The sequence below is a fragment of the Parasteatoda tepidariorum genome, chromosome 6 (genome assembly GCF_043381705.1).
Source record: "Parasteatoda tepidariorum isolate YZ-2023 chromosome 6, CAS_Ptep_4.0, whole genome shotgun sequence".
Classification (NCBI taxonomy): domain Eukaryota; kingdom Metazoa; phylum Arthropoda; class Arachnida; order Araneae; family Theridiidae; genus Parasteatoda; species Parasteatoda tepidariorum.
This window is the reverse complement of record NC_092209.1, coordinates 93080344-93095409: the sequence shown is the minus strand read 5'-3', so window position 1 is coordinate 93095409 and position 15066 is coordinate 93080344. Positions and strand designations below refer to the sequence as shown.

Here is a 15066-nt window from a genome sequence, read left to right as displayed (position 1 = left end):
TATATATATAAAGTCGTGGGGCACTCTTTTAACCGACCACAAAACAGGAGTGCCCAATATGACTTTACGGACACACGGGGTATAACGCAGGCTAATTGCAAAGACCAGTCGCTATTTAGCGTCAGGTGATTGGAGAATCTCCCCTATTTTTTAATCAGTCTGAAACTTTTACATTCCCCATGCGTTCGATTACCTTTAGGTTTGTCATGAAATATATCATGAATAGCTCAAATAGCCTGATTTATTTCAGGAGCCTCGCAATAAGCACAGGATTGTGATGGCTTACTGTAAATAACCTTATTAAAGATTTACTGTAATTAGCAAATTCTGAGTAAATTTGCGCACAAATACCTAGTTATCCTTAAGGCATATAGGCTAATTGTAATAAGTCTAAAAATTTCCTTCAGTTAAAGGACTTTTCCAAAAAACCTGGCAATACAGTAACAGAATACTCAATTGTAAATTTGTGAGTAAAATTACGACACAAACTAAATACTGAATTAAATGATCTCAACTTTGGAATACATCACTTTAAGCTTCATTTTTGAGAAAGTATAAATTTAATGTTAATGCAAGATTTTTAGGTAGATGTTGTTTCTTAGTCGATGTCTTTTTAGTTAGATTTTGTACTGTTTTTCATGCTTAAGACTGCTCACTCGCTTGATATTTCAGTTTAGCGTTAATACAAACATTAGTGTTTTGTAGTATAGACAGATGTTAATCGTTTTTTTTTCTGGATCAAAACAGTATATATATGTTTTTGCTTGTTTTTGAAATAACTGAGAACTTTATATCAGTGTGTTCTGTTAACTGGTATATATTAGTCCTAAATATGATAAAACTAATAAAAATCAAGTTAAATTTCCTAAATAATGTATGATTTCGTGGCATATTCTTAATATTAATGACGAAAAAAATTTAAAAATCTTTGAGTAACTATAACACATGATAAAAGCATCTTTTTCTTTGTTTAAACGAAAGCTGATATAAACAAAAGTTATAACCGAACAAAATTTGCAATTCAAAAATATATAACTATATATATATAAGTAATATTTTTAATTATTTAATAAATATTTCATTTTTACAAAATAATAAAATTAAGATATGAAAAATTTTCAATTCCGGAAAAATGCAAACTCAACAAAATTTCACTAGATACACTAAACAATATCCTATCTCTATTTCCTTATTTTTTTTTAGATTGAAAATGCCTTTAATTACTTCAATACAAAATATTTACTTTTAAATTCTGATTGCAATTATTTTTATTTGTAATTTATTTATAAATTATTTATGAAATTTTTTTTAAGTATTTCAACCTCCAAATCTTTTTCTCTAAATTGTGAACGAATTTACTTTAAATGATTTTTGCATAAGCACTATTTCTGAATTCTTATTGAAATTATTTAGAATTAATTTTATTCTTAACTTATTTCTATATTCTGATTATTTGATATTCTGATATTTTTTGTGAACGAATTTACTTTAAATGATTTTTGCATAATCATAACTTCTTAATTCCTATTGAAATTATCTAGCATTATTTGTATTCTCAACTTATTTCTATATTCTGACTATTTGATATTCTGATATTTTCATCTAAAATGTTCTTTTAAATAGTGATCAATATGACTTTATTGTTTTTATATAAAATTTAATTGGAAATTATAATTGAAACGATCTAACACTTTCTTCAAAATTTTGGTTCTAATTAAATTATCTTTATTTCGATCTAAAATTAACTTCTAATTTCTAATTCCGTACTAGAAATTATCTGTCCTGGGGAGTCAGATAATTACAAAAGTTGCGTGACTTTTATGAGTGCGAACGAGAATTCATAGCTTAATTAACTGAGAAATGTGTGTTACGAATTCGTGACTCTGAAACAGAGATTCTGATAATCATTATCAATTACGTTAAACAATTAGCAACGCGTCTTAAAAGAGATGAAAGATACTATGTATCCTGCCCCTTCTTGCACGGCACGAAATTTGCACGAAAATTGAGTTTCTATCTACGAGACTAAGTTTTGAAGTAATTTAGCACTGAATATGCCAACACTTAATCTATACATATTTCTACCATAGCCGGTCAAATACACCGGACTTTATGTTTCTTGATTGAATGTATGAAATATGGATGTTAAGGAAGGAAATAAACTAAAATGACTTTGTTATAATTAATCAAAATGGTATATTGCCTATTTATATGTTTTACAAATACAAAAAATAAGAATTTTTAATTCATTACTCAACGCATTTTTTTAACTTATACAGAGTGTTTCCATTGTACATTTTCCGCAAACATATTTCTTTGAATTGTTGTTATTTCTATTATTCTTACAGTTTTAAAAATATATAAGAATTAAAAGAATTATAATTCTTATAATTATTCTTATAATCAATATTATTTTTTCCAAGAACGTGTGCTGTCTTGATTGTTTTGACATTTCTCTGGGTAAAAACTAACAGTTAGTTAGAAATATATATGACAACGTTACTTTTAAAAAGTAACGAGTAAAGGTAATATTTAATTAATATTAATATTTTAATATTTATATTTTTATTCAATATTTATTTTATATTTATTTTAATATTTATATATTAATATTTATTTTAATNTTTGTAAACGAATTTTAGTATAAGCGACTAAATTAATACCTTCGAGTTTTCAAGAGTTAAAATAGTAATTATAATAGTTTTCAATAGCACAAATAGTTCTGAAGTTCTTAGAGATTTGAATGGGCGTTGTTTGACAAGGTCGGGCATAAACATAATTTTAGTAAAAAATGTACTAGGTAAAAATGCATTTAGTAAAAAATGTATCAAGACAAAAATGTATTATTAGTGAGTTCAAACAGAAAATTGAAAAGCGTAATAACAAAATCCAACATTTTTTATTTGAAATGTATTAAATAAATGCGCAAAACTCGAAAATGAATGAAAATAACTTGATAATTAATATTTTTTATTCATTTTGCAAAATAATTGCATTTCGAAAGTGGTGTCACTAAGTCTGTTGCGAGAATTACTCAGAACGTTCTTAGGCAAGCTAAATAAGCCCTCCATCGGAGGTTAAGTTATTTAAACACGAAGTTAGCTGTTAATGCATGTATATTGCACATTAATTTTATAAATTAAAAAAAATAGGCATTTTTTGTATATTTAAATTTTTTTTCTTTAAAGAAAGCTTACCGAGTTTTAGAAAAAAAGTAACGATTTCATTCGACATTTTCCGTTACAAATACTTATACTTTTTCCCTAAAAAAGTAACAAAAGTACAAGTAAAAGTACTAAATTTAAAAAGTAACGAAGTACAAGTAAAAGTACGTACTTTTTACTTGTACCGGCGGTACAAGTAACGAAAGTAAAAGTACTGCCATATATGGTTAGAAATGAAGTAAAGGTAACAAATTAAATGTAAGCTACTGACCAAAACATTTAGTTTTTGTCACATTTTCTGCCACAAAAATGCCAATCTAAAATTCTAGATTCTTTCTTGAGATTTGAATTCACAGTTATTCTGATTGAACTCACTACGCAACAGTTTTTGCAGAAATGTGCAACTCATCGAATGCAATACGTTGAACACGCATTACATCGTAATTTTGGATCCGGTAACCTTTTAAAGCAATGAATTTTTCTCCCACTCAATTGACCGGTTGTGATAGCAATAGGTATACAACAAGTATTATTCGAAACACACAAAATAAAAAAAAATAATAATAGAATATTAATTGTATATATTTGTTAGAAAAAGTCATGAAGTCAAATGTGCAAAAACGAGAAGATGTTAAGTGCATTTTCGGTGAGGGTTATTGTACGTTTAGTGTTAAAGCGCCTAGAGTACATTTTATTAAACTTAAGAATTGTTTTGAATTTGTTTCTGTTGTTGCTCAATGAGCCAAAAAAATATAACCCTAGTCTTTTTTGGTCTCATCAAATTTTCACGTTGTTCTAAAATTTCAAAAAAATAAATAAATAATTAATCATATTTTTAAACATTTATTTCTCAAGAACTACTTGATTGATTTCGTTAATATTTTGTTATTTAAAATTCTGCAGTCTGAAATTATGTAAAAAAAACGTCAAATCATAAAATTCAAAATGATTTTCGCCTGCTGTTAAATCAAAAATAAATGAATAATAGTTTTTTCTTAAAAATATTTTATAATTTGTTTTAAAGTTTTTTTCGATAGGTTATAAAAGTTTCAGAAATGTGACAAAATTTGCAAAAATTAACTCGATATTAAGGAGCCCAAATTTTTTTTTAACAACTCACCTGATTGCTTTAGCTAACCTATTATTTTTTCATATTACGTCTACACCTATATTTTGGTAGTCAAAAATGCAAATCTGTTGAAACAAAAGTACGTTTATTCATAGATTGCGGCATTTGCGTGTGCTTCTAAAACTTGATTGACAGTTTCACTGATTAATTAAATTAGCACACTAAATGTTAACTTTTTGAACCATTAAAAATTTGTACGTGAAACCTCCCTGCTCAGTCAAACAATAGTTATTTGTGGTGTTATTTTTAGGCTAATCATACTACTTAGTAAGCTTGCAAAAATATTCTCGCATTATCCATGAATGCTTAAAATCTTAAGTAAAAATAAAAAAACAATGACTCCATCTTCTAAAATAAGTCGTAATCTCCTTATTACCATCACTGGTTAGACCATTGGTCAAATGCTTTTTCTTTTCTGGAAGGATTCCGTTAAACCCCACAGCATTTCAAATCATGGGTTGCAAAAACTGTCTCCATTGATGTTTGTCGTCGGCTTGAACCTGCCTATGTACCTGTTTCAAAATATTTTTCCTTCTTCAGCATTCTTTATTTATATTAAAATCACCGTCTATTATACGTTCATAATAAAAAGAGTATAAAAATACTTTAAATTATTATTATGTAAATACACTAAAAATGCCTGCTATTGAAAATAAAAAGAAAATCAACAGTGATCGCCATAGCAACGCATGCGCACTGTTTACTATTACTCTTGAACAAAGTTGAAAAGCGTGGACGCCATCAAATCTAAACCAAGACCCATTTTGTCAATGGGTAAAGAAACAATGCAATAAATTTTTCATTTTATTACTGTTTTTTAGTTGAATTTATTTTTTTAATTTTAAAAATAAACCATATCCGCATAAATGTATGACGATTAAAAAATTTCATTACGTATTAAAAAAAAAATGTTTTTTGCTTACATGCAAAAGTTTTATAGAATATAGTGAAGAGACGTAAATGAGAGAATGAATTGGCATATTTTATTCTTCTTCTGATGTCGACTAAAGTATAGGAAGCTATAACAAAGGAAATCTAACCGAAATAGTTTTCCCTCCTTAATTCCGTTCATCATTTCTCATAAATCAGCAAATACTAAACCGTAAAACGTTGCCTAACAGTTTATGTTTCATAAAGAATAATTAAATGATATATGACAATCGTAAATGACGAAATGGGTTTGTATTCTTAGAAATGCCTCGGTAATATTGAAATTTATTTTTATGGAAATAGCAGTCTGTGGAATGTGAGCAGATTTAAATAATTTAGAACAAACATCTATCATTTTTATGTTGAGAGCTATTTTTTTTGTTTAAGTTTGCTTTTTCTTCTAATATTAGAGAATGAGAATTTTTCTTATTCTTAATTGTTCATTTGTCAAATTAATCATTTAGCTAAATAACGACGGGATATTTTTAATCATTATATGTGAAAGGCGTATTTTTAAAATAATTTTTTATTTGCTCGCTTAACAAATGTGTAGTAGATATGTGACAGCGAGAGTTATTAGTTTATAATTTTAATGCTAAGAAAGGTTAATTTTGAAAGGCTACCACAAACTTATTAACAAATCTTTTTTTTTCATGAATTGCAATCTTTTTTTTCTGATTTCCATGCTTTTATCCGATTATTGCTGTAGAACAGTGATTATCAAACTTATTTCTTTTACCTCCCCCTTTGAAAATCAATTATTTTTCAGCGCCCCCCATTTTTTATACACCCCTAAAATTTAAAAACCACAATTTCATTACTTTAATTAATTTAGTTATATGTATTAGTCGGTTCTGATGCTTAAACTTACATTCTAAACCAGAAATTTTTACCAGTGAGAGCAAATAAGACCCAACTTTATAATATTAATAATATATTTTAATCAAATTAAAAGAAACAATATAAATATGTAATCAGTTTTCGTTTTTATACTAATCTAATGAGATGGATGAATTTGATGATATTTAATAAGTTTGTTCATATCAGGTTCGATTTTACTCAAAAACAGTCGTAAGTCGCCGCGTTTGGCAACTTGCAAATGATTTCTCTTTTTAGTAAGCAGCGTTGTCACAGCGCTAAATCCACGTTCACACAAATATGACGATGGGAATGTTTTAAAAAACGGCCAACGGTAGACCACAATCAAGGGTACAACTGCGGAATTGACTTATGTAGCCAAAGTTGTTGGTAGCCAGTTTTGTATTTGATTTTTATTTCTTCGTTCGTTGTCAGTTCTATAAGTTCTTCTTCCAACTGGGGTGATATTGCTATATGTTGACATTTGAAAAAGGATCTAACACCCAGTCTGGTATTTCCAATTTCAAAATGTCCTGGAATCTTTCAATGAAATCACTGTGAAGATTTTCCAAATGTTGGCAGTAGACGAGCAAGTTGTCGTTGTTGCAGGATACTGATAAATTGGGAAAATTAGGGAACTCACGTCTGCCGATATTCTTTTTGTGTAAGAGCAGCAGACACTGGACTGTAATGGGCTAATTGTAAAAAACATTTCTAACACAACTTTTTGAACAATAATTATATACGTATTTCCATTTTATATAAAAATGATGATTCTTACATCAGTAATTTCTTATAAAATGCTAGGAAAATGCTGTAAAATGCCCTTATGTTAAGTACAAGAAAGAAAGTAAAGAAAACTTCAATTTATGTTAGTTTACGTATGTATAATATTTTAAAACTCTGCATGGTAGTTTTTTTCCTAATGTTTAAAATAATTTCTGGTGCAATGTAATTAAGGTAAAATTGCTCTAATTTTTTAACTATCATTGATCATGTTCCTTTATCTATCCACAGAAACTTGTTACAACTTGATTGCGTACTGTGTGCGGGCTATCTTACTAAATCTATGTTAAGTATTTTAAGTTTTTATAACATCATACAGGGTAGAAATATAAACTAATTATTCGTTATTGTGTAGTAGGTGGGTTTTAATTTNGGATTTACGTTTAAGGATTTGCCTAAGAGCACAATCGCCGGATTCACGTCCGGAATTGGTACGTCGCACGGAAGATAACAAGCAATTAACACTCAGTTTAGGCGTCCAAACAACAGCTTGGAAATGCTACGGCTGATTTAATACTTAATGCGCAACGAATTCAGAGATATGGAAGAAGACTGGCAGCAGAATTTTAAAGCACTTCTATAAGATAATTAGAATTATATGTTTTTATTTTTAATAATAAAAAAATAATACCAAGTAAACGATGCCTACAACCACTGTATGATATCTAGCGACCTTGATAAGTTAATTTTATGAAACTCAATTACTTGTTTGTTTATTTTGTATTGCAATATCAATCCAAGGCGATAAGAAATGTCACGCAATCGTAAATTAATTTAAAATACAATTTTTAGAAAAGTTATAAGCATCTGAAATTTTCATTATATTTATTTTGACTTCACTGTTTAGAGTGAAAAAGATATGAATGCTTTAATGATAATTGCCAACGCGAGAAAAGAAATATCATCGGTTTTATTGATACATACGTATCAGCGTTTTATATAAGATAGATTATCATCAAATACTTCAATATCGCGATCATTTATGACAAGAATAACTATTAATTGCAATAATACCGTAGTCAATATTCATAAATAAAACGGGTAAATAAGATAATACAGTAATTATTATCGATAGCATAATGTATCAAAAATTGTATCTCATCGGTATATATCGCAAACGATATTATTGTGAGTGTTGATAAATTTTATTTGTCTCATTTTACACATTACAGAGATAATACCCGGTTTTACCCCACGAGTAAAGGTTATAGAAACAAAACAAAACAGCGCCGTTTATGAGTTTAAATCTTCATTATTTTTAGGAACCTTCAGTATAGTAAGTATATAATACTAGTATACAGTAAGCCGTGGACTGAAAAGAATTCTTTATAACTGTAATAATCAATAAATCTTAAAAACAGGAGAACATTTAGAGAGTTGATACAAACTTATCTTAACAGACGCTGTGAATTAATCAAAAACAACAGTTATTATGGTAGGTCCTTTTTCTTAACTAGTAAAGTGTAATTCAGAATTTGCCTCATATAATCAAGAAGACAAATAATTTCGCCAAAATCAAAGTATCCGATTTCGCCTGCACTTTACCTTTTATAAATTGTTTAAAGTGAAAAATGAAACAATATACTGTTAATAGGGTTTCCACCTACCAGAAAAATTTAAAACCTGATAGTGAAATATCAAGAAATCAAAATGTTTTCGCTAATTATCATCGATCAAAAATATTTGAAAGTTAACTACCTATTCGTATTAAAATTGACCAACTGAATTCCTAAAATAGATGTGAAATTAAAGACTGTAAAAATATTGGAAATCTTATAAAATCTTTGCTACCACTATTTAAATGTTTTTTCCAGACTGTGGAAACCCAGTTTTTTATTGATATTGCATAATAATATAATGTGATATTTAAATCAGTTAAAGGTAACCGATAAATACCTATGATTTTGAATAAGATGATATCTTTTTCGCATTACAACTAGAATATACATAACTTGTTCGGCCTAACTTCTGAATAGGTCACTGACTTTCATGTTCGGAATATGCTTTACTCTTTAATTATTCACTATCATTCAATATTTATTTAAAATATCACCATAACTCAAATATCCCCATAATCATCGTAAAATAACAAATAACAAAACTTAAAATTTTAAATATTTTGCTGTTTATTTCTAAAGCATTTCAACATGTATTTCAGCATGGCTCTATATCCCCCCTTAATATTGACCCATAATATTCAAACTGAACAAGGTATTATATATCGGGTACTAGTGTACCCTATTAGAGGAAATAATTAGAGGCCTAATAGGATGACCACAATGTGGCCCTATATGTTACAATCGATATATATATCTATATATAATAGCGTTAAAATGTGGAAATTCGAAGTCAATATTCAGTATTACTACATGGACCTATATCTTACCTTGAGCCACGATGGCTCAGGGGATAGAGCGTTCGTCTGCCAATGAAGTGAACCGGGTTCAAATCCCCAGCGATGGCAGGTCGAAACGAATCCGCATCCGGCTTGCACCGACCACAGTGTTGACGTGAAATATCCTCAGCAGTAGACGGGTCATGGGTTAGAGTCCCTTTGCCTTCAGGCTAACCATGGGAGGTTCTCGTGGTTTTCCTCTCCGTGTAGCGCAAGTGCGGGTTAATTCCATCCGAAAGTCCTCCACGAAGGCAAATTTGTCCCAATACTTTGATCGAGAAGTTGCCTTGTCTTCTGAATTGCATTCAAAATGACTAGGCTAAGGCTGTGAACATTAGTAGTCGAAAAACCCAAAAAATTGGTTCGGTTGCTCAACGACTGTTATAAAATATCTTACCTTAATATTGACCCATAATATTCAAACTGGTTCATGTATTATATTACCGGGTACTAGAGTACCTTACCAGTGAAAATAATTATATTCATTTTCTATTCACTTGCTTAGATAAATAATCCATTTTTTGAGTGCTAGAACAGTCCTTATTTTGAAATTTCAATTACAAAGTTCCATACATTGATCCTACTTTTAATCCCTGCTGCTTTAAATATCTGACTTTAAAATCTCCAATAGTAAAATGACTGAACTGTTCTGCTCGTTTGTTAAGTATGATAAATATGCATTTCGAAATTTATATTTAATCCTTAATTTCTGAATGCGTCAAATGCTGCATCAAAGCACGCATCAATATTTATGTTAAAGACATTTTTAAAGAACAAATTATTTATTATTGGTTTTCCCTTGGAACAAGATGTTTTCTCAGTGCATTTTGCAGTAATAGTAAAATTATAAAAAGCATTATATAATTTCAATATGTTTCTATGATATATATTTTAAATATTTTATTGTCTATAAAAATGTAAATTTTTCCAAGCCTAACTTCTCCAACAACAAATCATAATTGTGTTCTAAAGTCCCGTTTATGACATTGCTTTTGAATTATAAGATTTGAAACAATTTTGAAAATAATTAGTTTTAGAAGAAGTTAATTAATAATTGCTTGAAAAATAAATTTGGCAAATATATAACTTTTTTGTGTCGTTCATTTCTAAAAAAAAATAATAATAAAAAAGAAACACACAATACTTTCTATGACCTCCCAGAAAAGCTTTTACAATGTATGATTTTAACATTTTGGTAGCTTTTGAAATATATTTGAAATGTTTCTTTTGAATTAAGTTATATCGGTAGCAAATGCCAGTTTTTCCAAAAGCACAAAATTCCTCATTTGTATTTCATAAAAAATTTATTCTAAGAAAACATTCTTTAGGGGGGGGGGTTCGAATATTTTCTTTCAGTAATGATAGTGTTTGAAAATGAGCTAAAAAGTTACATTTTTAACAATAGTAATATATTATGATTTCTATAAGCGTTTTCGGATTTTAAGTAAAACATTAAGTTACGAGCATTTATTACTCATTGCCTAACTGGGTCTTGTTTTGGGTTTGATGGCGTGTGCACCTTATTTGGACGTCATCTCACTCTGGCTATGGCGACAGCTACTGTTTTTTTTTAATTTTTAAAACCGTCGTTGAGCAGCCGACCCAATGTTAGGGTTTACGACTACTAATGTTCAACTCTTTAGACTTGTCATTTTCAACCCAATCCAAAAGACAAGGGAACACCTGGATTAAGTGTAGGGAGAAATTTGCCTTCATGGAAGATTTTTTGATAGAACTAACCCGCATTTGCGTTGCATGGGGAGGAGGACCACGATAACCTCCCATGGTTAGCCTGACTGCAAGGGGACTCTAACCCATGATCCGTTTACTACTGAGGATAGTTCACGTCAGCACGTCAGCACTGCGATCGGTGCAAGCCGGATGTGGAATTCGTATCGATCAGCCATCGCCGGGATCGAACACCCGTTTTCATTTATTTGCACCAGTAGTCATTCTTAACGTATTTACATGAAAATAATTAGAAGAATTTTTATGTTCTATTTATTATGAACGTATAATTATTAGCTTGACGGTGATTTTAATATAACTATGACTACTGAAGAAGGCAAAAGCTTTTTGTGACGTTTTGAAACACGTACATAGAAAACAAATCCGACGACAAACATCAATTGAGACAGTTGATTTGAAATGGTCAAATGACGTCAAATCAGAAAAAATAAGAATTTGACCAATGGGCAATCGTAATAAAGCGATCACAATTTTTTAATTTTTTTAATTTATTTATTTTTTGATTTTTCCAGTTGATTACCCATCTTTTTACCTCCTCCAAATACAATTTTTAAATTTTTTTGTCTCGTTAATGGCGTTTATTATTTTTATATGAAATATTGAAGAATTTGATATTGGGGCATTTATGGATTGAAGTATAAACTTGTTTGAAATCTTCTCGATTTATGTATATAACGAAAAACTGTTAAATAACATGCAAGATTATGAAAAAAAATTAAATATTTCGCAATTTTTATTTAAATTTTTGTTATCTTTATTTTTTCAGACTGTGATGTCACACTTGGGGATGCAGGAGGACTTCGGATAGATCGCCAGTACCGTCAAAATACTGTTCATGAAATGTGCGTACTTAAAAACAAATAAATTTTACCAAACCATAAATTCATTCAGTGCTATTTTCAGTTTCTTCAAATATTTTAGGTATACGTGTCATTGAAATTCTTTTAGTTCAATTTACTGAATTCCAACCACTTTATTTCATGTATTTAGAAACAAATAAAGTCTCGCGACTAAATTTATAAACATATTTTAAAACATAACATTTTTTAAAAATAAATATTTCAATTTAAAAAAAATAATATTCGAAGGACATAAATAATATACAATAAAATTATTTGCAATATTTTGCTTACATAAATTTTACATTTTACAATTGCGATATAACTTAAGAATATTTTCTTTTTATTTAACCTTACACATGTACCTTTCAAATTATTGAACAACGTAAAAATATAATTTTATTTAGGTTTTGAAATTTTTTAAGAAGCTTAAAACCCAAAATCTATAACATAATTTTTTATAGTTTGTTCCTGAATGTGATTTTTTTAATTATCTTTTTTTCGATTTTGTACTGTAGCGACAATCATTACGCTTAATAGAAAGTTTTTGTCTTACTGTCTGAGAAAAAAGAACATAAAAAAATAGTTTGTGGAAGAATCCTATGAATAGAAGGTCTTGTTTGTTGCAAAATATATAAGAAAGAGTGTTAAAATTGTTAATAGATTATTTTTAGTTGAAATTGTAAAATAAATTTTTGCAGTATATGAAAAGAATAATTTTTATTTACTGCTTTCAGTTTTAAAATTAACTGAGATAAAGCTAAAAGTGTAAGACTTATAAAAAAAAATACAAAAATCTATTTCGAAAATTAATATAAAATTTTTTCACACACAGCATTTAAACTTGTGAAATTCAAGTCCTAAAAAGCACTTTTAAAAATAATGAATCGATTGTAACAATCATATAAAATTTTAAATTATTATCTAATACTTTCGTTTTCTTTAAAAATCAAACTTAAAATTGAGAACAATACAAAACATGCACACAGTAAAAAGTTCCTATATCATGATTATTCAGTATTACACATCTCTATAAAACTGAATTATAAATTTCTAAACCTTAAAAATTAGCATTACTCTGAATCCGAAGGCAGTACGCATCAGTACTTCAATGCAATACGTAACAGTACTATACATGCAATATGCAATTTAAGTCTCTAAAAACAACATTACTTAAGTATCTTTTCATACATAATTAATCAAATTATATTTTGGACTCCAACAACATTGTCATTAATTCCCAAAAGCCAGCATTATACTCTGTTATGCGTTATAATCAATCACTGCAAATAATCATTAAAAACCTGCATTACAACAGAGTATCCGAAATCAGTAAGCATCAACACTTCCGTATAATACTTAACAGTAATTACTTAAGTCTCCAAAGACAACATTACTAATAACCTATTCACACGTCAATAAATAAACACTCCTGATATCTGTGACACGTCAACAAATAAACACTCCTGATATCTGTAACATGTCAATAAATAAACGCTCATGATATCTTTGACACGTAAATGATGTAACACTCCTGATATCTCTAACACGTAAATGACTAATCACTGATATTTAAATTTTTACTGTAGATAATAAAACATAACATAACGTACAAGAATGTACAACCGGTTTTTTCCCCCAACATGATCCCCAAAAAACGGTTGACTCTGACAGTATTTTGGATGGCGCTCTCTTTACTTGTTATGTTACCATCTTCAAAACAAGACAGTATCCATTTTTTTAACGCGTCCCTATCATCCGCCTATGAAGCTACGGGATTTGGAGATCTGTACCACAATGTCACCGTTTACCCTGAAGGTGCCATTTGGAATGCAGAACTCATTCAGAGAGTGGTGACATTGGCGATCATTATGACCGCCACTCTGGTTGGAAATACCATCATAGTATTGGTACTTTCTCGCTCAAGATACAGGAAGAGGTCTTCCAGAGTGAATATATTTATCCTCAACTTGGCAATTGGCGATCTTCTGGTGTGCTTGATTACAATGACTTCCGAACTTCTCTTTGAGGTAAGTATTTATTTGTCTATATAGCATTTTAGTTAAGTATTTAAAAACTAAGAATAATAATAAAATACGATTCACTACAAAATGAAGAAAATTGGGGGGTTACCCATCGGCAAAATGATTGTTGTCTTTTTCTTTTTTTTGGAAAAGAAACTTCATTGTGTTTTTTTTTTTTCTTGGACATCTTTAACAGTTAATCCTGAACTGCTCGGTATACAATTTCGGTGACATACTTAAATGCTGCTCAGACACATTCTGTGTCAATTTTTTTGATGACTGAATAGACATTGAACAGTCAATCGAGATAGTCAATATTAACATTTTCGGATGGGTACAATGGTGTTGGTTGTAAGCTGCATCATACACCCTCTTCGGATTCACAAGTTCATACGTGAAATATGATTTGAAAGCTAGATTTTTTTTTAAAAATTGTACATTTAATAGTGAATGTATCATTTATCGTGCGTGGAAGACAGTCTTGTGCAAGTTATAGAGTAGGGTTGACAATGGATCCCTAACGGGTGATCAACACTCAGTTCTCGTATTTGCATGAAAGGGGTTCAGAGAGTCACCATTCGCTCTTCGGTAGGTTTCAATTCTCTCAACCACTTTGGTACTTTTGTGAGGGACCGGCTTCGTGCTTGCGTTTGCGAACGAAATCCTTTCGTTTTTACATTTGTGTATAAGGCTTAAGGTATTCCCGTCTACGTTCTTTGGCTTTTCCAGCCTCGGTAAGTTGAGGCGTTGGCATCGTTTTTTTTCGTGCTTCCACTCTTAACTTTTGGAACTGTGTCAATCAGTTTGGACGATCTTTATTTGCGATATTCACCTGAATTAGTATTGAAAACGATCCGGTTTGAACTGTAGGTTATAATTTCTGATTCTTAATTAAAATTCTCAATATCGTTATATTATATTGATGAACAGTCGACCCATTTTTCTGGGTTTAGGACTACAGCTGTTCAACTTCGTACTCTTGTAATTTTGAAAACTACCCAGCAGACATGGATTAAATATTGGGGCAAACTAACATTCAAGGAGTGTTTTCTAAATACCACTAACCAGCATTTACGTTTCATTGAGAAGAACACCACGAAAACTCCCCATGGTTAGCGCAACAACAAGGTGGTGTAACACGGATGGTTAGCAAAACATACTACTGAGAATATTTTACGTCAGCATTGTTGTC

The 15066-nt window shown here is 29.6% G+C and overlaps 1 protein-coding gene across 3 annotated transcripts in view; it reads left to right on the top strand.

Annotated features, from left to right (window-relative positions):
• The window catches only part of LOC107452809 (cardioacceleratory peptide receptor-like), a 118493-nt gene that overhangs the window by 91379 nt on the left and 12048 nt on the right, over positions 1-15066 (top strand). For all 3 annotated transcript variants that reach the window (XM_016069397.3, XM_071182882.1, XM_016069405.3), the window contains exon 2: positions 11778-13880. In XM_016069397.3, the coding sequence (XP_015924883.1) occupies positions 13494-13880 (387 nt within the window). In that variant the 5' untranslated portion in view covers positions 11778-13493. The remainder of the gene's footprint in view (positions 1-11777; positions 13881-15066) is intronic.